The sequence below is a fragment of the Taudactylus pleione genome, unplaced genomic scaffold (assembly GCF_031769625.1).
Source record: "Taudactylus pleione unplaced genomic scaffold, aTauple2 ptg001781l, whole genome shotgun sequence".
NCBI lineage: Eukaryota > Metazoa > Chordata > Amphibia > Anura > Myobatrachidae > Taudactylus > Taudactylus pleione.
In genome coordinates this window covers 1,485,794-1,512,630 of record NW_028286178.1, presented here as the reverse complement: position 1 = coordinate 1,512,630, position 26,837 = coordinate 1,485,794, and the positions used below count along the sequence as shown (strand labels likewise).

At 42.1% G+C, this 26,837-nt stretch overlaps 1 protein-coding gene across 1 annotated transcript; it reads right to left on the bottom strand.

Annotated features, from left to right (window-relative positions):
• Window positions 1-3,667: 3,667 nt before the first annotated feature.
• Window positions 3,668-23,385, bottom strand: LOC148436386 (uncharacterized). The gene is made up of 6 exons (XM_088464967.1): window positions 23,308-23,385; window positions 22,625-22,816; window positions 21,449-21,527; window positions 21,232-21,329; window positions 9,252-9,744; window positions 3,668-6,759 (listed from the first exon to the last, which is right to left on the bottom strand). The coding sequence occupies exons 1-6, from the start codon at window positions 23,383-23,385 to the stop codon at window positions 5,516-5,518; spliced, it is 2,184 nt and encodes a 727-aa protein (XP_088321093.1). The 3' UTR covers window positions 3,668-5,515.
• Window positions 23,386-26,837: the final 3,452 nt, after the last annotated feature.

The window sequence follows — 26,837 nt, the reverse complement described above, 5'->3', positions numbered from 1 at the left end:
AGATATCATGTTGTGTGAAGCAGCAAATTCATTCATATTATACAAAGCTGATGGTCCAGTGTGGGCAAAAGGGCTCAAATAAGGGGAGACTAAGCCTGTTAGGAGGATGGCGGTGCGCTGGTGCGCAGCGGTTATGGATATAGACACTGTCAGGCATAGAAGTTCAAGCAGCTTACTTTCATGTTGCTGTTGGTTGGTGCATTTTGGTGGAGCTGGGCTGCGATCGTATATCCCTGGGAAGAGCTGTTGTGGCTGCGATGCTGTAGCAGGATGCCGGGTGGTATGGTGCTGGAGGTTGAGTGGAAGTGCACTCGGGACCCGGAGTGGAGACTGCCAGGACAGCAGACCCTACCCCTAGAGACCTGGAAGTTGGGGAGAAAGTGTTCTCAGGACTCCAAGTGGGGGCTGCTGGGATGGCTGATGCTGCCCCTAGAGGCCTGGAAGTCAGGGCAGAAGTACGCTCGGGACTCAGAGCGGGGGCTGCTGGGATGGATGACCCCACTGACGCTGTCCCAGGAGGTGAGGTGCTGCATCTGTCCCAGGATTGGGGATTTTGGGAGCAGGCTGCTAAGCAGGCATGGCAGCGGCTAGCTCCTGGTGGAGAGAATTATAGCCACAACAGTGGTAGAAATGAGCACAGATCAAGGTACGGGGGTCGCAGTTGGTGACCTAGTATGGCAAGTGCTTATAGTTGGAAGCGTTATCCATTTGAGGGAAAGGTTGCAGAAGCAGGGGGAAGAGGGCTGGAGTTAAAAATCAAACTACTGCTGCTCTGCCTCCTAAATCCCCCTTTACCCAGTTTATTTTTAGCAAATGTTCAGTCTCTTCCCAGTAAATTGGATGATATACAAGTGGATCTAGCAAGCAAATTTAAGGAACTGCTCCATCATAATCTTTACTGAGACTTGGTTAAACAGTTTGGTCCCGGATTCTGCTATATGTCTTGTAGATAGGTCATTATTTAGGGCAGACTGGACTGAGCTTCGGGTAAGCTCAGAGGCGGTGGACTCTGTATAGATGTGAACAATAAGTGTTGTTCTAATGCTACGTTTATTGAGTTTCTGTTCAGCAGATTTAGAATTAATTACCTGTTGATTAAATGCAGGCCATTTTATTTGCCCAGGGAATTTGCAATTGTTATAGTGATAGCTGTCTATATTCCCCCACAGGTAAATGTGGGACGCGCACTGGACACTTTATATGTTTTAAAAAAATTGCAATCTACTTATGTAAATGGTATATTTATTGTGGCAGGTGATTTTAACCAGGCGGATTTATAAGTGGTACTGCCAAAGTTTTTTAAGAATGTTATGGTTCCAACACGGGGGCAAATACTTTGGATCAAGTCTATACAAATCTTAAAATGGCCTATGAGACTGTTGTGTGTCCCCATATTGGAAAATTGGACCATGTCTCCTTGTTCATGATACCTTTATATAAGCCCTTGGTCAGACGTGTTAGGCCTATTAGGAGATCTGTTTTAGTTTGGCCAGAGGGAGCAACTGAGAGGTTACAGGACCACCTAACATTTACTAATTGGGAAATGTTAATTGAGGACTCCATGGTAGAAGGGTCTATAAACCTTGATCTTCTGACCATTACGGTCTTGGGCTATATTAGTTGCTGTGTTGAGAGTGTGACATTAAGGAAAACGTTTAGGGTATTCCCAAATGAGTAACCATGGCTAAATAGTGAGGTACGTTCCTTATTTAAAGCTCGGGATAGAGCCTTAAATCTAGTAATAAGGAACTGTATACAAAGGTGAGGTCTGACTTGAGGAGAGGTATTAAAAGGGCCAAAATAGAGTATTCAACTAGGATGGAGAATAAATGTAATCAGTGTAAAGACCCCGAGTATGTGGCAGGGTCTACGTGATATCACTGATTATAAAACCAAAGCGATTGAGTTATGTGGTGTTAGCAGTGCTTTGGTGGAAAACCTGAATATATTTTATTCTAGCTTCGACAAGGAAAATGTGTCCAAAATTATGGTCCCGGAAATTCAACCTAAGGAGTTACCCTTAGTGTTAGATGAATTATTAATACGGAAGTGTTTGCATAGGGTAACCCCGGGTAAAGCTGCAGGTCCAGATGGGATGTTGTAATGAGTTAGGGGAGACTTTTACGTTAATATATAATGTGTCCCTTGCATATTGCCAAGTCCCAAAATGTTTTAAAGAAACAACCATTGTTCCTGTCCCAAAAAAATCTGTGCCTAAATGTCTAAACAACTATCGCCCGATTGCTTTTACTTCCATTGTTATGAAATGTTTTGAGCTTTTAGTGCTGAAACATATTAAATCCCCCTTTGCTGCTGGATTTGATCCTTACCAATTTGGTTATAGGGTAAATCGTTCTACAGATGATGCTGTTTTATCAGTTTTACACACGGTGCAGACTCTCTTAGAGCAGAAGAGGTCTTACTGTATGTTAGAATTTTATTTATTGATTTTAGTTCTGCTTTTAATACTATTATTCTGGCATCTTTGGTCTCAAAGCTTTTTCAGTTAGGTCTAAATGGGCATTTGTGCAATTGGGTTTTGAATTTTTTGACAGATAGGCCCCAAGTGGTTAAGTTAGGGGGATGTGTTTCTGGGGAAGTTTTGTGAAAACCGGTGCCCCACAGGGGTGCGCTTTGAGCCCTATTTACTTATGACTGTTACTTTCAACTTCACAGTCTGTGAAGATTGTGAAGTTTGCTGACGACATTGTCATTGTGGGTCTGATAGGAAATGAGGGGAGGAAGCCTATCGGTATGAGGTGCAAAGATTGCTAGAATGGAGTAAGGATAATTATTTACTCCTAAATACAACAAAAACTAAAGAGATGGTAATTGACTTCAGCAGGATGGATTGTGGACCCAAATTACCAGTGGTTTTGGATGATATGGTCATTGAGGTGGTGGATTCCTTAAGCTTTTATCGGTGTATAATAGAGAGTGTCCTGACCTATGGGATTATTATATGGTGTGGAAATTGTACTGCTGCTGATCGGGGGGCTCCTGAGCGGGTGGTCAAGACTGCAAGCAAAATAATAGGTGTAAAACTGCCCCAAATTCTAGTTCTCTATGAGAGTATTTAAGCAGACTAGAAGCATCTAAGCTGATCCTAGTCATCCCAACTACATGGTTTTTGAAAGATTACCATGAAATGTACTCTTTAGGAGTGTGCGCACACATACAAAGCGGTTATATAATGGCTTCGTTCCATGTCGCTGTTCTCTATTGAACTGTCACAATGCACTGACCTGAGTATTATGGAAATGTTTTACTGGTTTGTTTTATATGCTGAAGTGTTTGTAATTTACATTTCATTGACAATCTAACATGTTTTGTTTTGTTGTTGATGACAATAAAGTGTGTATTGTATTGTATTGTATAACTGCAGGATAGATACAGTATTCATATGAAGAGTATAATAAGAGATACATTGTACAAAACGTTATACTCTGGCTAATATGTCTGTACTGTAAAAGGAATCAGATGATATTCTCTATGAAAAATCTGTGTTGGGATCACCAATGAATGTGATATAGACATAACAGTACAGAGAATAAAACGCTGATAAATATTGAGGAATTTAGAAGAAATAATTTATTATCTCAATATATAACAATATACAAGTCAGAAAGACACGTATATACAGTATATATACATAAATATGAGCAATTAATGGTAGGGCCGTACGGCTCAGAATTTCCTTATTACACACGCTTCATTCTATATCCACATCTCTAATTCTTTCTTTTATTATATCACTGACTGCATATAATCTATGCATGTTACAGCTAACAATAAGTTATATATTATACATGTGCATCAATGACAGACAACCTCTTCTAGTTCTTCCTTGGTGTTAGCAGAACAAGGCAGTGACCCTCCTGATGAGTAGAGGAGACCATTGGGAGAGGCTGAGAGAGGAGGTTACAGAGAGTAGATTGGAGACATGAGGAGATTGGGGACTGTCAGTAGCAATACTGAAATCACCCATGATGATGGTGGAGATGTCTGAGGATAGGAAGTGAGGGAGCCGGGCAGAAATATGTAACAGAAATTGTTGGGGTGGCCCAGGTGGGCGATAGACAGCAACACGCAGAGAAAGGGGTGACAGTCCTGACAGAATGTACAAATGATGTAAATGTGAGTGATGGTACCTGTGGGAGAACTGTGTATGTGATAGATTGGGACAGTAATATTCCAACCCCACCTCCTTTACTAGTACCAGGCCTGGAGGTGTGTGTGATAGTGCTGGTCACTATTTTACTATTACCAGGCCTGGAGGTCCCCGTGTGACAGTGCTGCAGGGGAGGGAGTGTCTGATTGTGTGAGCTATGTTTCTGTTATCACCAGAAGGTTGAGGTTTTTTTAGATAAAGGTCATGGATGGATGTAAATTTGTTGCAGACAGAGCGTGCATTCCATAAGGCACATTATAGTGACTGGGAGGGTGATGGGAGAAACATGATGTTTATGAGGTTTCCTGGATTTATAGTCCATTATGAGTGGGGCCTGGATTTGGAGATATGTTACCAGCTAATAGAAGCAGGAGAGATAATTATAGTTGTAGGAGGTGTATAAAAGATTTTTATGGCGACAGGTTAAGGATGTTTGTCAGTTAATTCAGTGTATATAGATAACAAGAAATCTCATGTGTGTACATAAGAGAAGAGTAGATTCATTTGGTGGCAATGTGTACAGAGGGGTAAGATACAGGGAGAGTGATGGATGTAATAGAGAAGATACCATGGAGTGATAAGAAAAATCTATTTTTTAACACATGTTGATTTTGGATTAAATGTTGAAATTTGTAGGTCAGTACAATACTGTCAAGTTTGATTATTAAATTACCTGATCACAGATGGTTTTCAATGTTTGTTACACTTTTTTTAACTGTTTAGGAGACCCACTTAGTTATTCCACACTTTATGTATTACCACAGTTAGTTGCCCCCTCAGCTAGCTGCCCCCTAAGACTGAATGGTAAGATATAATCTGGCTGATAAGACACAGGCCTACATCTGAGCCAATTGGTCAGTGGAATGAAATGCAGAGTGATGAGAGGACATACATAGCACTGTGTGTGTGTGAGTATATAACAGGCAGTGTGCTACTATAATCTATGCTTCACTGATCCCCATCACACACAGGTAATGACAATTACAGCAACTCATTACATCACATACGTATAACATCAGATGGAAGATGTGATGTACTCCACGATGGACTGACATTGGGAATGTGTCACCACATGGATCTCTTGGCTAAAATTCAAGGAGACTGAGGACTACTTGCTTTTGATTAGCAATACAAAAGACATCTTTCCCTCCCTGTTCCCTTCAGTTGTCCATGACTGCGTAATATATACTTTCTTTTTATTAAGATTGATTGCTGTGTGGAAAATGTACCAATGTTTGTCCACGGATGGCACTGTGTATTGTCCATTCTGCTATTACTGGTACTCAAAACACAATAGATTATCCAAAAGATTTGAAGCATTTGAATTGCTTAAAGTATTCTGTTTTATGTCTTAAGCTCATGTTTTTTATGTATTATTTGATGTGTAACAAGATTTGATTTCTGTGTAAAACATTTCCCACACTCAGAGCATGGAAATGGTTTTTCACCTGTGTGACGTCTCTGATGTTTAATAAGAACTGATTTTCTGGTAAAACATTTCCCACACTCAGAGCATGGAAATGGTTTCTCACCTGTGTGACTTCTCTGATGTATAACAAGTTCTGATTTCTGTGAAAAACATTTCCCACACTCAGAGCATGGAAATGGTTTCTCACCTGTGTGACGTCTCTGATGTGTAACAAGTTCTGATTTCTGTGTAAAGCATTTCCCACAGTCAAAGCATGGAAATGGTTTCTCACCTGTGTGATTTCTCTGATGTCTTACAAGATTTGATTTATGTGTAAAATATTTCCCACAGTCAGAGCATGGAAATGGTTTCTCACTTGTGTGACGTCTCTGATGTCTAAGTAGACTTGATTTTCTTGTAAAACATTTTCCACACTGAGAGCATGAAATTGGTTTCTCACCTGTGTGACTTCCCTGATGTATAACAAGAAGTGATTTTCTGGTAAAACATTTCCCACACTCAGAGCATGGAAATGGTTTCTCACCTGTGTGAATTCTTTGATGTATAACAAGATCTGATTTCTGTGTAAAACATTTTCCACACTCAGAGCATGGAAATGGTTTCTCACCCATGTGACATCTTTGATGTCTAACAAGATATGTTTTGTCTTTGAAACATTTCCCACACTCAGAGCATGGAAACGGTTTGTCACTTGTATGACGTCTCAGATGTATAACAAGAGCTGATTTATAAACAAAACATTTCCCACACACAGAGCATGGAAATGGCCTCTCACCTGTGTGACTTCTCTGATGTGTAACAAGATCTGATTTATAGGTGAAACATTTCCCACACTCAGAGCATGTATGGGGCTTTGTACTGTTCTTAGTTGGTTGATCATTAATGACTTTTGTGTTCTGTTGGGCATCTATAGAACAGGAAAATATTGTATCTACTGCAGGAGATGTAATAAGTATACCAATATCTGAGGTATCAGGAGAACATTCCCCATAATCAGAGGGATCAGATGACACATGTGCACTGTGAGGTGCTGGATGTATTATTGTGGTGTTAGGAGTTTGTCCTAGAGAATCTCGGGTGATGTTGTGATCTTCTATGTCACCATCTGTAGATGAGATGAGATGTCCCTCTGAGATCTTCCTTCTGTTACATCCATCTGCTGGGAATAAAATAAATATATGATAAAAGTAATGTTTCCCTGTAACAGGGATAGCTTTCTAATAGAGACTACGGTGACAGGTCCCCAAATTAGTAACAAATGGGGAAGTTCTGTTGTGTCATGGTACAATGTATAACGGTCACATATTATGCTATGTTATAGTTATCACAGGGGTTACATGTTTATTCTAATACAAAACATAAAGACAATTGTTGTCGGCATTGGCGCCATCACTACAAACCTGGGTACATCTAGCAATCCAAGCACAAGGACGTAAGCAAAAGATTTAAGCTTGCATCCCAGTATCAAGCTTCCTGCAAGTATTTATATTGTATATGCATCAAACACCATTACACTGCTGGTAACATGTGCTCACCTCCCAGATCCAAAGGCTATTGCCTAAACAAGCATAGGCTAGTGAGCCACACACAAAACGGCCTCATATTGGCATGATTGACAGCATTCAGGACTTTAGGTGCAATTTTCAAACAAAATAAAATAGGCCAGTCCTGGATGTTACCCATACGTTACATGGTACCAGCCGCGTGGCAATCGGTTTTTGTTTCACAATGAGCTTCTGTAGCTGGGAGGCGAAGAAGATGTAACTACAAGTTAGTGGTGTATGAAGGATCAGTCATAGAGTAGGAACTAGCAGAAAATTAGGAACTCCTGACGCCGGGCTGCAAGCTTAAATGTTTTGAGCAAAATATGAACAAATCTCTATACTGTCCTTTGCTGGATACACACACAGATTGTCAGCAGAGGTGACAAGCCCCAAAGTGCCAGATGTCCTTGTTCCTCCAAGTGATCGTAGAATTTTTTTGGGCTTCAACACTCCTAGGGATTCCTTCTGTCAGCAACCGCCTGTTACTGACTCCTCCCAATGCCTCCTGGGTGGTGCTGGCTAACTGCCACTGATCTGTCACTGTGGACCAGTCTGCACAGGGTATCTGGCAGAGAGACTGAGCTTGGAGACAATGGGCTCAAACCAGAACAGCTGGAAGTAGTGTTTGGTGCTACTCTGGTAGTCACAGGATATGAGCAGATGCAGGTGTCTAAGGCAATTGGGTATTTATTGCTCATAGGATATGTCTATACAAAGACAGTTACTCCAAAGCATACAAGGTGTTACACAGGTTCTCTCCTCTCAGATAGTCAGAGCGTATACACCTTACAGAGCCACATCAGTTCTTTACATCCAGATAATGTATATAACACATCCCAAACCTCTACATAAAGTTATCACATCAGGAAACCAAAATTAAATATAATTTCAATATCACAGTAACAGGATAATTATATTCCTCCTGTGATATACCTGACACTTATTACACAGAATATTTACTCATCATGAAGAAAACTAAACTACTGTGACTTACACACAACATGTTACATGACTGGTCTCCTTAGTACAGAAGGCATGAACAGGAAACTCCAATATGCAGGAAGACCAAAAGACAAAGGTGTCACCGGGCAAATGGACAATATGGGTAACCCAGGCGCGGACATGTTTGTTTTAATAATTTACTTGCGCTGGAGATTATTTAGTGCCATCAATGAAGAGTATATCTCATAAAATAGAGATATAATGTTTTCTGACATACTACACCAGGCCTGACCCACCTGTGCTCTCCAGCTTCTGTGAAACTACAAGTCCCAGCATGACCTGCCGCATTTTGGCTATTAGGAAATGCTAAAACTGTGGCAGGGCATGCTGGGATGTGTAGTGTCACAACAGCTGGAAGGTCACAGGTTGGCCAGGTCTGTACTAGACCATGAAAGCTGAAGGCACGTGAACAAGACACTGCTGCCTCAAGGCTTGCAGGAAAGATGCGCAATATCCATGGGATGTACGGAGAGAGAAGCTGGGAATGTGCAGAGGTCACCATTTTGGGGAATGTTTACATGAATTATTTTTGTTATTGCAAATTTCCATTAAGAAAAAGCAGGAGAGTAGTGTGGGTGGCTTTTCATTTCAAAAGACGTGTTCCCCACCCTCATGGTGATCCCTTCAGTGTATAGATATGTTACTAGTCCTTCTTATTAGGAAGTGAGCAAATATATTCAGCATATTATCCTATGTAGTATCAGTAGGGCAGGCCAAGCTTTGGCTGAGCGTGTAGAATAAGGGATTGTTGTAGCAGGGCTGTAGCAGGGCATGGTTACGTCCTGTGCCAGCCCCACCCATTGAGCATGCAACGTCATTACATTACATGGAAGAGGCGTGACCCGCTGCTTCAGTAAGTGCAATAAATGGCTGCATATACTAGCAAGGGATGCTCGTCTGAAGCTTCCACAGGATGCTCCCCGGGTACTGCAGCAGCAATCATGGCTGCATGCATACTGCTAGCCAGGAGCATGGGGCCGGTGGGGGGAGGTTAAAGGTGCTGCCCACAGAGCCTCTGCAACCGGTTGCCCATAGCTAGTTACGGCCCTGTGTTGTAATGCAAGGAGTATGTGACTCTTTTCTGTAATAAGTCTTTATTACTCACCTGTGCTGATATCTGTAGGGATTTCCTCCTCCTTACACGGCTGACCACTCCTCACGTACATCTTTTCTTCTCCCTCTAAATCTTCTGCCTGCATATTAGTCACATACATCTCATCCTCTCCCTCTATATCTTTTGTCTTCATATCAGTCACATATGTCTCTTCTCCTCCCTCTGTATCTTCTGCCTTAATATCAGTCACATACATCTCTTCTTCTCCCTCTATATCTTCTGCCTTCATATCAGTCACATACGTCTCTTCTTCTCCCTCTATATCTTCTGTCTTCATATCTGTCACATACATCTCTTCTTCTCGCTCTATGTCTTCTGCCTTCATATACGTCACATATGTCTCTTCTCCCTCTGTATCTTTTGCCTTCATATCAGTCACAAAAGTCTCGACTTCTCCCTCTATATCTTCAGCCTTACTATCAGTCACATATGTCTCTTCTTCTCCCTCTATATCTTCAGCCTTAATATTAGTCGCAACATCAACCTAAAAAAATTACAAAACACAAAAATATAAAATCCATCCTTCTAGAAAGAAACCCTACTGTGGAAGCAACAAACTTGTGGTGAAACACGTCCTACACCATTATTTATACATATTTTTATTAATTAGAAATGTATGGAGATATATATATATATATGTGTGTGTGTTAAATAAACATGCCCCTGATAGTGTAATATAATTAATGAAAGTGGCAACTGATGCTCAAATCAAATGTGCGTGCCAAAAGAATAACTTTAAAGCTTATTTGAATTCCAAGTTGCAAAGTTCACACAGAATGGGATGGGCTCAGGTTGTCATCAGCTGGATCACCTTAAAAGAGCTCATTCAAGCCCATAAGGGGAAGGGATAATATAGTGTATTTCCTTTATATATATTATGGAAAATGTAATAAAGGTTGTGTACCAAATAATGCTATATTTATAGCCTGTAGTAATGTATTTCCAAAGATCTCCTAGTATCCCTTTTAGTACTCCACAGGAATGTATATGATGAGTATACACGAGCTATAGGGACTTCCTCAGGAGTGACCACTCCTGAGGAATGAGTTTCATCCTATAGGGACTTTCTGAGCAGTGACCCCTCCTGAGGAAGTCCCTACAGGACAAAACATGTTGAGGCCAGCTGACCCAGGCTCTCTTTTTGTGGACATTAGTACCTAAGAGGACTGGATACCCTTCTAAAAGATAAGCACACTTTTTATCTTATCTATTTATCTTTGCAAAGTTGTCTTCCTGTGTTATTGTAGCCAAATAAAACCCATGTTAAAAAATGTACTGATAGGGGATCACTTGTATTTGATTTGAAGCTTGTCTGTACTCATATACATTGCTTGCCTGTGTCCACTCTACTCTGTGTTTGTCTGTGTAAATCAGCACCTGCATATATAGCAATCCCCAGTACATGCCTGTGTCCACTTCTCTCTGTGTCTCTCTGTGTAAATCAGCACCTGAATCTGTTGCAGTTCCCAGTACATTTCCCTGTGTGTTCTAGCAAGCCTGCGACTAGGATTTTTACACTCTCAAGTCCACCTCCATTGTTTATATACAATTCATTTAATATAATTCTGATCTTTCTGCCACTCCCAGGTACCTGTTCAGAGGGCCGCAACCTGCCCGCTTGGTGCAGCATAACCCAAATCCCGATTGGAGGGAAGACCACCAAGTGGGTTAGACTCCGTGCCTCTGGGCAGGTCTAGCCAAACCTGGGTTTGGTTGCAATAGGGAGACCTAGTTGTTCCCTAGTCACCCTAACCCCCTAGCTCACTGTCCTCCACAGAGGAACTCTTGCAATTTATACATTGGGCTGAGGGGGAAGACACGGAACATGGTAACAGGATCACCCCAGCTTCAGTTTATACATAAGGCTGAGGGGGAAGACACAGAACATGGTAACAGGATCACCCCAGCTTCAGTTTATACATAAGGCTGAGGGGGAAGACATGGAACATGGTAACAGGATCACCCCGGACCCAGTTTATACATAAGGCTGAGGGGGAAGACAAGGAACATGGTAACAGGATCACCCCGGACCCAGTTTATACATAAGGCCGAGGGGGAAGACAAGGAACATAGTAACAGGATCACCCCGGCTCCAGTTTATACATAAGGCTGAGGGGGAAACATGTAAATAAAGATGATAAAGTGAGAGAACCAGAAACGCTCTGTGATCTAAACATTCTTTATAGAAGAAACCACAAAACTCTATCAGAGGCCTCTGGGTAACCGGGCTAATCGGCAGGTTAGACGCTACGTGGGCACAGTGGTGGAAGGCTGCAGCAATGGCTGTGCGGACTACTGACTGTGGGTGAGCCCCAGGTAAAGGTGGGGTGTGAGTGTGTGGGTGTGGGGGGAGGGGGGGTGATGAGATTGGGCAGAATGGTGTAGAAGTGGTTGGCTCAGATTGTCACCAGGATTTTAAAGTCCTGGTTGGATAAAGTCATTGGTCGGTCAGAAGAGAACATCTCTGAATTTTCTGAGGAGGGTTCATATAGGCTTTATATTACATAGGATATGACGGACCTTCAGTATGGAGGGTAAGTAAAATAGCAGTAAGGAAGGGAACAATGTTGGGGAGCAAGATTGTATAATATTCTGCAATAAAGCCATCAGAGCTGGATAGCTTACCATTATGAAGTGTAAAGATCACCCCCACCTGTTCCGAGATGTCCGAAATCATTTCCAGCTGAGAGGAAGAAAGCTTTGCTAGGCATGGCTCCGGCAATCATTTGTAATGTAATGCAAAGGCGTCCGGGCCAGAATACATATTACATAATAGGACTGATATACTGCAGCTATGGAAAACGCTGTGACCGGCAATCTGATGCAATGCAAGTTAGACAAAGAAACAGAAAGGGGGATGTTCCCCAACACACTAAATTGTACCTGCAGCAATACTTTAAAACTACATGGCAATAGAAATTCAGAGATATATGTTGCATGCATTTGCCAATACGTGGTAAGCCACCAGGCCAACTTCACGGCTTCTCTGATACTGGGGGTCCCTACACTGCCTGATAACAGTACTCACTCTGGGCCATGTAATTGTCTATTGTAAGGCCTCATGATAAAGGCACATACAGAAATACATCCAAATTGAGAGCTAGCTTACATGGGAGTCACCCCTGGAACCTACAATTAGCACTACAAGTGCCAGCATACCCTCCAATTGCAATACTCTTCAGGTGCATGAAAAAAGAATAGGTTTCAAGTATTGTTGCAGGTACAGCTTAGTGTGCTGGGGGACATCCCCCGTTCTGTTTTTTTGTTTAGTATAACCCCTCCCTTCCATGCACCTGAAGGGTTTTGCCAAATTGATTTCAGCAGCTTCCACTTTGCTTGCAATGTAGGTTAGATAAGATAGCTAGAAGCTTGCCAGCCTGGCATCTACAGCGGGTGAACTTGTGTATGGAGACAAACAGGAACCATTGTGCACATAGCTTCCACTAGTAACTTTCTAGGTGTCGCTCTGAGCTGTAAGTGCCTATATTGGGTTTGATGAGTCCAACACTTCTCTACAATAAACACGTTATCATTCCTCCAGTCACTTACTATATATCCATATATTCTCCTCTCTCTCCACTTATTACATATTATACTTATCATCCCTCCAGTCACTTACTATATACAGTGTTATTATCCATATATTCTCCTCTCTCCCATCTCCATCCACTTATTACATATTATACTTATTATTCCTCCAGTCACTTACTATATACAGTGTTATTATCCATATATTCTCCTCTCTCCCATCTCCATCCACTTATTACATATTATACTTATTATTCCTCCAGTCACTTTCTATACACACAGTGTTATTACCCATATATTCCCCTCTCTCTCCACTTATTACATATTATACTTATCATTCCTCCAGTCACTTACTATACACACAGTGTTATTACCCATATATTCTCCTCTCTCTCCACTTATTACATATTATACTTATTATTCCTCCAGTCACTTACTATATACACAGTGTTATTGCCCATACAGTATATTCCCCTCTCTCTCCACTTATTACATATTATACTTATCATCCCTCCAGTCACTATATACACAGTGTTATTGACCAAAAATTCTCCTCTCTCCCATCTCCATCCACTTATCACATATTATACTTATCATCCCTCCAGTCACTTACTATATACACAGTGTTATTGCCCATATATTCCCCTCTCCATCCACTTATTACATATTATACTTATTATTCCTCCAGTCACTTACTATATACACAGTGTTATTATCCATATATTCTCCTCTCCCTCCACTTATTACATATTATACTTATTATTCCTTGAGTCACTTACTATATACACAGTGTTATTACCCATATATTCTCCTCTCCCTCCACTTATTACATATTATACTTATTATTCCTTGAGTCACTTACTATATACACAGTGTTATTACCCATATATTCCCCTCTCCATCCACTTATTACATATTATACTCATCTCTCCAGCCACTTACTATATACAGTGTTATTATCCATATATTCTCCTCTCCCTCCACTTATTACATATTATACTTATTATTCCTCCAGTCACTTACTATATACACAGTGTTATTACCCATATATTCCCCTCTCCATCCACTTATTACATATTATACTAATCATCTCTCCAGCCACTTACTATATACACAGTGTTATTCTCCATATATTCCCCTCTCTCCACTTATTACATATTATACTTATCATTCCTCCAGTCACTTACTATATACACATTGTGATTACCCATATATTCCCCTCTCTCTCTCCACTTATTACATATTATACTTATTATTCCTCCAGTCACTTAATATATACACAGTGTTATTACCCATATATTCCCCTCTCCGTCCACTTATTCTTATTACATATTATACTTATTATTCCTCCAGTCACTTATATATATATATATATATATATATATATACATACATAGTGTTCCCTCTAGCTCCGGCGGGAGGCAGGGCGCCGGAGCTAGAGAGGGCATGCCCGTGCCGAAGGAAAAGGGGGCGTGTCTATAAGACGCGTCCCCTCTTCGTCACTCTTGGGGGCGTGCCCGGCACTTACGGACACACCGGGCAGCCCCCAAGCCCTGCAGACAGGGAGAATAGATGCCGGGCGCATGCGCCCCGGCGTCTATTCTCCGGCGGTGACCGGGTCACTGCATGTTTCTCCACCCGCGGGACACTGCGTCCCGCGGGTGAGAACGGCTCCCGCAGGCTGTGAGGGCAGGGCGCTTTTTGCCCTCCTCCTGGAGGGCAGGGTGCTTTTTGCCCTCCAGAAGGAGGGCAGGGCGCCGCGCCCTGCTAAAACAGCCTAGCGGGAACGCTAGTGTTATTGCCCATATATTACTAGCGTTCCCGACACTACAGCCCCGATGTAGCCCGCACAGCAACAAGCGGGTGAAACGCTTTGGCCACACCCCATCTTCACTCAGTACACGGACTCCAGAGACGGCCACGCCGACGGTGAACTAGCGTGCACACTCACCACCGGAGCACCCGCCACAGCCGCTGCACCTGGCGCTCAATTCCACCTGAGGTAACACTGCAGCGCATCGGAGGACAGACCGCAGACTGAGAAGTGCACTACCACTGCAGCCGCACAGACGGGAACTCTGCATCAAGCTGACCACACCGCACTTCACTAAGAGGTATGAGGTGCGCGCACCCTCCCACCTCACACACAGCTGTCAAGGACTGTCCATTTGCTACATATTGGGACACCACCACCACCACTCCATATTTACCTAATCTGGACCAACATTTGGACATTGAACCTTTTATTATACCCAGTTTATGTTCAAAGCTACATTGTGGAACATACTGCAAGTACTGCATATGGAATGTATACTGTATCTACTGTACCCTGTCTTATTGTAGTATGCAGACCGGCTTTCATTTAGATCTAAATACAGAGCTACCCTTATATTTATTGTCATTATTATTCATTATTACATACCACTGTTTACCTACTATATGCTGCGCTGATATATTAGACACAGCTGTTACTTTTCACATTACTAGCGTTCCCGCTAGGCTGTTTCAGCAGGGCGCCGTATCCTGCTCTATTTCTAAAGGGCAGAATGCACCCTGCCCTCTGGTGCAGCACCCCGCCGAAACGGCCTGCAGGTTCTGTCCCCTCCCCCGGGCCGCAGTGTCCCGCGGATGGGAAAAACAGTGGTGCAGCGGTCGTCGCCAGTGAATGGATGCTTGGCGCATGCGCCCGGCATCCTTTCACAGTGACCGCAGCGCTTGGGGTCTGCCCGGCATGTCCGTAAGTGCCGGGCACACCCCCAAGAGTGACGAAAAGGGGACGAGTCTTAAAGACACGCCCCTTTTCAATGGACACGCCCCATTGTTGGGCGCGCGAGCAGAAGTGCCCTTTCTCTAGGTCCGGCACCCTGCCTGGCGCCGTACCTAGAGTGAACACTATATTCCCCTCTCTCTCCCGTCTCCATACACTTATTACATATTATTCCTAAAGTCACTTTGTGTAACTTTTCCACTGTTCCTCTCTCCCAGGCTTGGTAGATCTCTCCCTGTGTCACCTGCCCTCAGTGTCACTGTTATCCTGTCAGTGTAATGTTACCTGGACTTATTTAGGCCTAATGGTTACATTCAGTCAGTGTCATTATCTCTTACACCCATCTGAGCCATATTGTCATCTATATTGTTATGTAAACTTTATCCTCTATATATTATATTCCATGTATGTCACATTCCCCCATGTGGTGATTATATAATAATTACCCTTCTGTCCTTACTCCTGTCTGTTATGTATACTTTATCCTCTATATATTATATTCCATGTATGTCACATTCCCCCATGTGGTGATTATATAATAATGACCCTTCTGTCCTTACTCCTGTCTGTTATGTATACTTTATCCTCTCCATATTATATTCCCTGTATGTCACATTCCCCCATGTGGTGATTATATAATAATGACCCTTCTGTCCTTACTCCTGTCTGTTATGTATACTTTATCCTCTCCATATTATATTCCCTGTATGTCACATTCCCCCATGTAGTGACTATATAATAATGACCCTTCTGTCCTTACTCCTGTCTATTATGTATACTTTATCCTCTATATATTATATTCCCTGTATGTCACATTCTCCCATGTTTTGATTATATAATAATTACCCTTCTGTCCTTACTCCTGTCTGTTATGTATACTTTATCCTCTCCATATTATATTCCATGTATGTCACATTCCTCCATGTGGTGACTATATAATAATGACCCTTCTGTCCTTACTCCTGTCTGTTATGTATACTTTATCCTCTCCATATTATATTCCATGTATGTCACATTCCCCCATGTGGTGATTATATAATAATGACCCTTCTGTCCTTACTCCTGTCTGTTATGTATACTTTATCCTCTCCATATTATATTCCATGTATGTCACATTCCCCCATGTGGTGACTATATAATAATGACCCTTCTGTCCTTACTCCTGTCTGTTATGTATACTTTATCCTCTCCATATTATATTCCATGTATGTCACATTCTCCCATGTGGTGACTATATAATAATGACCCTTCTGTCCTTACTCCTGTCTGTTATGTATACTTTATCCTCTATACATTATATTCCATGTATGTCACATTCCTCCATGTGGTGGCTATATAATAATTACCATTCTGTCCTTACTCCTGTCTGTTATGTATACTTTATCCTCTCCATATTATATTCCATGTATGTCACATTCCTCCATGTGGTGGCTATATAATAATTACCATTCTGTCCTTACTCCTGTCTGTTATGTATACTTTATCCTCTCCATATTATATTCCATGTATGTCACATTCTCCCATGTGGTGATTATATAATAATTACCCTTCTGTCCATACTCCTGTCTGTTATGTATACTTTATCCTCTCCATATTATATTCCATGTATGTCACATTCCCCCATGTGGTGACTATATAATAATGACCCTTATGTCCTTACTCCTGTCTGTTATGTATACTTTATCCTCTCCATATTATATTCCATGTATGTCACATTCCCCCATGTGGTGATTATATAATAATGACCCTTCTGTCCTTACTCCTGTCTGTTATGTATACTTTATCCTCTCCATATTATATTCCATGTATGTCACATTCCCCCATGTGGTGATTATATAATAATGACCCTTCTGTCCTTACTCCTGTCTGTTATGTATACTTTATCCTCTCCATATTATATTCCATGTATGTCACATTCCCCCATGTAGTGACTATATAATAATGACCCTTCTGTCCTTACTCCTGTCTGTTATGTATACTTTATCCTCTCCATATTATATTCCCTGTATGTCACATTCTCCCATGTGGTGACTATATAATAATGACCCTTCTGTCCTTACTCCTGTCTGTTATGTATACTTTATCCAGTACATAATATATTCCATGTATGTCACATTCCCCCATGTGGTGACTATATAATAATTACCCTTCTGTCCTTACTCCTGTCTGTTATGTATACTTTATCCTCTCCATATTATATTCCATGTATGTCACATTCTCCCATGTGGTGACTATATAATAATGACCCTTCTGTCCTTACTCCTGTCTGTTATGTATACTTTATCCTCTCCATATTATATTCCCTGTATGTCACATTCTCCCATGTTTTGATTATATAATAATTACCCTTCTGTCCTTACTCCTGTCTGTTATGTATACTTTATCCTCTCCATATTATATTCCATGTATGTCACATTCTCCCATGTGGTGACTATATAATAATGACCCTTCTGTCCTTACTCCTGTCTGTTATGTATACTTTATCCTCTCCATATTATATTCCATGTATGTCACATTCTCCCATGTGGTGATTATATAATAATGACCCTTCTGTCCTTACTCCTGTCTGTTATGTATACTTTATCCTCTCCATATTATATTCCATGTATGTCACATTCCCCCATGTGGTGATTATATAATAATGACCCTTCTGTCCTTACTCCTGTCTGTTATGTATACTTTATCCTCTCCATATTATATTCCATGTATGTCACATTCTCCCATGTGGTGACTATATAATAATTACCCTTCTGTCCTTACTCCTGTCTGTTATGTATACTTTATCCTCTCCATATTATATTCCATGTATGTCACATTCCCCCATGTGGTGACTATATAATAATGACCCTTCTGTCCTTACTCCTGTCTGTTATGTATACTTTATCCTCTCCATATTATATTCCATGTATGTCACATTCCTCCATGTGGTGGCTATATAATAATTACCATTCTGTCCTTACTCCTGTCTGTTATGTATACTTTATCCTCTCCATATTATATTCCCTGTATGTCACATTCCCCCATGTGGTGACTATATAATAATGACCCTTCTGTCCTTACTCCTGTCTGTTATGTATACTTTATCCTCTCCATATTATATTCCATGTATGTCACATTCACCCATGTGGTGATTATATAATAATGACCCTTCTGTCCTTACTCCTGTCTGTTATGTATACTTTATCCTCTCCATATTATATTCCATGTATGTCACATTCCCCCATGTGGTGATTATATAATAATGACCCTTCTGTCCTTACTCCTGTCTGTTATGTATACTTTATCCTCTCCATATTATATTCCATGTATGTCACATTCTCCCATGTGGTGACTATATAATAATTACCCTTCTGTCCTTACTCCTGTCTGTTATGTATACTTTATCCTCTCCATATTATATTCCATGTATGTCACATTCCCCCATGTGGTGACTATATAATAATGACCCTTCTGTCCTTACTCCTGTCTGTTATGTATACTTTATCCTCTCCATATTATATTCCATGTATGTCACATTCCTCCATGTGGTGGCTATATAATAATTACCATTCTGTCCTTACTCCTGTCTGTTATGTATACTTTATCCTCTCCATATTATATTCCCTGTATGTCACATTCCCCCATGTGGTGATTATATAATAATGACCCTTCTGTCCTTACTCCTGTCTGTTATGTATACTTTATCCTCTCCATATTATATTCCCTGTATGTCACATTCTCCCATGTGGTGATTATATAATAATTATCCTTCTGTCCTTACTCCTGTCTGTTATGTATACTTTATCCTCTCCATATTATATTCCATGTATGTCACATTCCCCCATGTGGTGATTATATAATAATGACCCTTCTGTCCTTACTCCTGTCTGTTATGTATACTTTATCCTCTCCATATTATATTCCATGTATGTCACATTCCCCCATGTGGTGACTATATAATAATTACCCTTATGTCCTTACTCCTGTCTGTTATGTATACTTTATCCTCTCCATATTATATTCCATGTAAGTCACATTCCCCCATGTGGTAATTATATAATAATGACCCTTCTGTCCTTACTCCTGTCTGTTATGTATACTTTATCCTCTCCATATTATATTCCATGTATGTCACATTCCCCCATGTGGTGATTATATAATAATGACCCTTCTGTCCTTACTCCTGTCTGTTATGTATACTTTATCCTCTCCATATTATATTCCCTGTATGTCACATTCTCCCATGTGGTGACTATATAATAATGACCCTTCTGTCCTTACTCCTGTCTGTTATGTATACTTTATCCTCTCCATATTATATTCCATGTATGTCACATTCTCCCATGTGGTGATTATATAATAATGACCCTTCTGTCCTTACTCCTGTCTGTTATGTATACTTTATCCTCTCTATATTATATTCCATGTATGTCACATTCCTCCATGTAATGATTATATAATAATAACCGTTCTGTCCTTACTCCTGTCTGTTATGTATACTTTATCCTCTATACATTATATTCCCTGTATGTCACATTCCCCCATGTGGTGATTATATAATAATGACCCTTCTGTCCTTACTCCTGTCTGTTATGTATACTTTATCCACTTCATATTATATTCCCTGTATGTCACATTCCTCCATGTGGTGACTATATAATAATGACCCTTCTGTCCTTACTCCTGTCTGTTATGTATACTTTATCCTCTCCATATTATATTCCCTGTATGTCACATTCCTCCATGTGGTGACTATATAATAATGACCCTTCTGTCCTTACTCCTGTCTGTTATGTATACTTTATCCTCTCCATATTATATTCCCTGTATGTCACATTCCCCATGTGGTGATTATATAATAATGACCCTTCTGTCCTTACTCCTGTCTGTTATGTATACTTTATCCTCTATATATTATATTCCATGTATGTCACATTCCCCCATGTGGTGATTATATAATAATGACCCTTTTGTCCTTACTCCTGTCTGTTATGTATACTTTATCCTCTCCATATTATAGTCCATGTATGTCACATTCTCCCATGTGGTGACTATATAATAATGACCCTTCTGTCCTTACTCCTGTCTGTTATGTATACTTTATCATCTCCATATTATATTCCACGTATGTCACATTCCCCCATGTGGTGATTATATAATAATGACCCTTCTGTCCTTACTCCTGTCTGTTATGTATACTTTATCCTCTCCATATTATATTCCATGTATGTCACATTCCCCCATGTGGTGATTATATAATAATGACCCTTCTGTCCTTACTCCTGTCTGTTATGTATACTTTATCCTCTCCATATTATATTCCCTGTATGTCACATTCCTCCATGTGGTGACTATATAATAATGACCCTTTTGTCCTTACTCCTGTCTGTTATGTATACTTTATCCTCTATATATACTATACTATACTACACATTACTGCAGCAAGACATAAAGGCACCGCCCACAGCGCTCCCCCACAAACACAGCAACGTAACACTGGGTTCTAGGTATTACTAGGTGTATGACACAGTGCTGATAGCACACACCACACACTACAGCAGCTATACAACACATTACTAATGTCAAAGACAGAGATTACACAGTATAATATCATTGTATAAGACACACACAGCTTCTGTACACATCATATAGTGACAGTCACTGTGGTATATTGGTGAGACCCTAAATCCCATCTACCTGATGCTCCTGTGGATTCCTGTGATTCTCCTCTGTACAGTGCTGGGAATACAGAGGACGGGGACATCTCTCTGGGGTATTTCTGTTACTGGGTCCATCTGTAGGAGACACACAGTGACTGAGTACATTGTATATATGTGATTATCAGGTGAAGTGTGTATATAGGGGGCCCCCATACCTGCTCTCCCCTGTACAATAAATTACAGTCTCCTCTTACCCAGTGATGTGAGGGGCCGGTGATTCTCCATCATCACATCCTTGTTCAGACCCCTGTGTTCCTCTATATACTCCTCCTCCTGCATGGAGACATAGTGATATAGGAACCTGACACACACAATGATACAGTCATCACCCAGACACATCCCCTGGTGTTACTGTATAATGTCCCATTCCCAGCAGTCACCTCTCCGGTCATCACCCAGACACATGCCCTGGTGTTACTGTATAATGTCCCATTCCCAACAGTCACCTCTCCGGTCATCACCCAGACACATCCCCTGGTGTTACTGTATAATGTCCCATTCCCAGCAGTCACCTCTCCGGTCATCACCCAGACACATTCCCTGGTGTTACTGTATAATGTCCCATTCCCAGCAGTCACCTCTCCGGTCATCACCCAGACACATCCACTGGTGTTACTGTATAATGTCCCATTCCCAGCAGTCACCTCTCCGGTCATCACCCAGACACATCTCCTGGTGTTACTGTATAATGTCCCATTCCCAGCAGTCACCTCTCCGATCATCACCCAGACACATCCCCTGGTGTTACTGTATAATGTCCCATTCCCAGCAGTCACCTCTCCGGTCATCACCCAGACACATCCCCTGGTGTTACTGTATAATGTCCCATTCCCAGCAGTCACCTCTCCGGTCATCACCCAGACACATGCCCTGGTGTTACTGTATAATGTCCCATTCCCAGCAGTCACCTCTCCGGTCATCACCCAGACACATCCCCTGGTGTTACTGAATAATGTCCCATTCCCAGCAGTCACCTCTCCGGTCATCACCCAGACACATGCCCTGGTGTTACTGTATAATGTCCCATTCCCAGCAGTCACCGCTCCGGTCATCACCCAGACACATCCCCTGGTGTTACTGTATAATGTCCCATTCCCAGCAGTCACCTCTCCAGTCATCACCCAGACACATCCCCTGGTGTTACTGTATAATGTCCCATTCCCAGCAGTCACCTCTCCGGTCATCACCCAGACACGTGCCCTGGTGTTACTGTATAATGTCCCATTCCCAGCAGTCACCTCTCCGGTCATCACCCAGACACATCCCCTGGTGTTACTGTATAATGTCCCATTCCCAGCAGTCACCGCTCCGGTCATCACCCAGACACATCCCCTGGTGTTACTGTATAATGTCCCATTCCCAGCAGTCACCTCTCCAGTCAGCAGCTGAATGATCTTTTTGGTGAATTCCAGGATCTTCTGGTCATTGTGTCTCTCATGTATCAGTGAGTAAGATGTGGGCACCGTGATGGGGCTCTGGGTCCTGCTCAGTATACCTGACACAAGGGGAAAGCTGCTGCATGTCTCACACTCACCGAATGTCTTCTTCACTATTGTGTAACCCTGTTTATTGGGGAAGAAACCAAATATCATTGCATACAGTACCAGATTCCCTCACCTCTCTAGTCATGTCCCTGTCTTAGTACTATAGATATAAGTGATGTCACTGTGACACTCCCAGATCCCCTCACCTCCCCATTCATGACCCTGTATTATTACTATAGATATAAGTGATGTCACTGTGACACTCCCAGATCCTCTCACCTCCCCAGTCATGTCCCTGTATTATTACTATAGATATAAATGATGTCACTGTGACACTCAAACATCCCCTCACCTCCCCAGTCATGTCCCTGTATTATTATTATAGATATAGGTGATGTCACTGACACTCCCAGATCCCCTCACCTCCCCAGTCATGTCCCCGTATTATTACTATAGATATAAGTGATGTCACTGTGACACACCCAGATCCCCTCACCTCCCCAGTCATGTCCCTGTATTATTACTATAGATATAAGTGATGTCACTGTGACACCCCCAGACCCTCTCACCTCCCCAGTCAGCAGGTAGATGATCTCCAGGGTGAGATGTAAGATCCTCTCAGTCCTGTGACTTTCATCCATGTCCATCCTCAGTGAATCAGTGAGAATGCAGAACGTGTGACGTGAAATAAATACTTTGGTTCCTCACAGCAGGGCTATCTAGGAATAAATAGAATAAATATAATACACATGTAACACAGTCAGACATGTAACACTGAGTGACCAGTAAGTCTCCCCGTCCCCCCCAGCCATAGAGCCCTGGTCAGTATCTGTCAGAGGCTCTTATGACCCAGCCCCATAAGGCTCCTCAGAGGCCGTCACACAACGATGTACTGCATAAGGTTACACCAATGCTCCTCTCCTGGTGGGGGTCATATTCCTCCCAGACATAGATTTGGTGCAATTTGCTCCACGTGAATCTTTTACAAACACATGAATTAGGGATTTGGGGATTTTTTACTTTTGTTTTAAATTTATTCCAGATACTGAGAGAGTCTGTGACTATACTGAGGTCATACAGATAACAGGGGTGTGAGGGGAGAGTACACAGGAGAGCAGAAGGGGTGCAGATATGGGGAGAGGGGAAGTAACGTAGGAATACAGAGCACACAGCAGGGGGTGTAACAGCTGTACAGAGGTGTCAGTAACACAGGGGAGGGGGAAGGGAACAGAAGAGGTTAATAACACAGGGATAGGACAGCAGGCAGCCCAGGCGACACACAAAGGGTTACACAATACAGAATCCCATCAGTCACTCTGCACAAATGATGAAATGACAAATGACCGCACCTCAGATGTATGTTACATGTGTGACCAGCCTGCCGGCCGTGTGTGTGCAGCGTAGGGTGGGGTGAGACATGTCCTGGGGGATAATCAGTGACACTCTGAGGATCTGGGGACTGTCACAGCCACTGGCTGTCTCTGAGAGAGTCTCTATTGCTCAGGATAACAAGACGCCATGACAGACAGTCTCAGCTCAGGGAGTGCAGCCCTTTGTTACATGGCCTGTCTGTGTCCTTCTCACACATCCTTCCCCAGCTCCTGTTATGTATCATATGGTATATACTGTACATACGTGTTATACCTATTATGTGTTATTCCCTGACCACTCATTACTGTTATTATCACTCTGCAGCTATAAACACAGGCTGCTCCCCCTGTAAAATAATAATAACAGGACACCACAGGCTGCTCCCCCTGTATAATAATAGTAACAGGACACCACAGGCTGCTCCCCCTGTATAATAATAGTAACAGGACACCACAGGCTGCTCCCCCTGTATAATAATAGCAGGACACCACAGGCTGCTCCTCCTGTATAATAATAATAACAGGACATCACAGGCTGCCCCCCTGTATAATAATAACAGGACACCACAGGCTGCTCCCACTGTATAATAATAGTAACAGGACACCACAGGCTGCTGCCCCTGTATAATAATAATAACAGGACACCACAGGCTGCTCCCCCTGTATAATAATAATAGCAGGACACCACAGGCTGCTCCCCCTGTATAATAATAATAACAGGACACCAAGGGCTGCTCCCCCTGTATAATAATAGTAACAGGACACCACAGGCTGCCCCCCTGTATAATAATAGTAACAGGACACCACAGGCAGCTCCCCTGTATAATAATAACAGGACACCACAGGCTGCTCCCCTTGTATAATAATAATAATAACAGGACACCACAGGCTGCTCCCCCTGTATAATAATAATAATAACAGGACACCACAGGCTGCTCCCACTGTATAATAATAGTAACAGGACACCACAGGCTGCTCCCCCTGTATAATAATAATAACAGGACACCACAGGCTGCTCCCCCTGTATAATAATAATAGCAGGACACCACAGGCTGCTCCCCCTGTATAATAATAATAACAGGACACCACAGGCTGCTCCCCCTGTATAATAATAGTAATAACAGGACACCACAGGCTGCTCCCCCTGTATAATAATAGTAATAACAGGACACCACAGGCTGCTCCCCCTGTATAATAATAATAACAGGACACCACAGGCTGCTCCCCCTGTATAATAATAATAATAATAGTAACAGGACACCACAGGCTGCTCCCACTGTTTAATAATAGTAACAGGACACCACAGTCTGCTCCCCCTGTATAATAATAATAGCAGGACACCACAGGCTGCTCCCCCTGTATTATAATAATAACAGGACACCACAGGCTGCCCCCTGTATAATAATAGTAACAGGACACCACAGGCTCCTCCCCCTGTATAATAATAGTAATAACAGGACACCACAGGCTGCTCCCCCTGTATAATAATAGTAATAACAGGAAACCACAGGCTGCTCCCCCTGTATAATAATAGTAATAACAGGACACCACAGGCTGCTCCCCCTGTATAATAATAATAATAACAGGACACCACAGGCTGCTCCCCCTGTATAATAATAGTAACAGGACACCACAGGCTGCTCCCACTGTATAATAATAGTAACAGGACACCACAGGCTGCTCCCCCTGTATAATAATAATAGCAGGACACCACAGGCTGCTCCCCCTGTATGATAATAATAACAGGATACCACAGGCTGCTCCCACTGTATAATAATAGTAACAGGACACCACAGGCTGCTCCCCCTGTATAATAATAGCAGGACACCACAGGCTGCTCCCCCTGTATAATAATAATAACAGGGCACCACAGGCTGCCCCCCTGTATAATAATAGAAACAGGACACCACAGGCTGTTCCCCCTGTATAATAATAATAACAGGATACCACAGGCTGCTCCCACTGTATAATAATAGTAACAGGATAACACAGGCTGCTCCCCCTGTATAAAAATAATAACAGGACACCACAGGCTGCTCCCACTGTATAAAAATAGTAAAAGGACACCACAGGCTGCTCCCCCTGTATAATAATAGTAATAACAGGACACCACAGGCTGCTCCCCCTGTATAATAATAGTAATAACAGGACACCACAGGCTGCTCCCCCTGTATAATAATAACAGGACACCACAGGCTGCTCCCCCTGTATAATAATAATAATAATAATAATAATAATAACAGGACACCACAGGCTGCCCCCCTGTATAATAATAGTAACAGGACACCACAGGCTGCTCCCACTGTTTAATAATAGTAACAGGACACCACAGGCTGCTCCCCCTGTATAATAATAATAGCAGGACACCACAGGCTGCTCCCCCTGTATAATAATAATAACAGGACACCACAGGCTGCCCCCTGTATAATATTAGTAACAGGACACCACAGGCTGCTCCCCCTGTACAATAATAGTAATAACAGGACACCACAGGCTGCTCCCCCTGTATAATAATAGTAATAACAGGACACAACAGGCTGCTCCCCCTGTATAATAATAATAATAACAGGACACCACAGGCTGCTCCCCCTGTATAATAATAATAATAACAGGACACCACAGGCTGCCCCCCTGTATAATAATAGTAACAGGACACCACAGGCTGCTCCCACTGTATAATAATAGTAACAGGACACCACAGGCTGCTCCCCATGTATAATAATAATAGC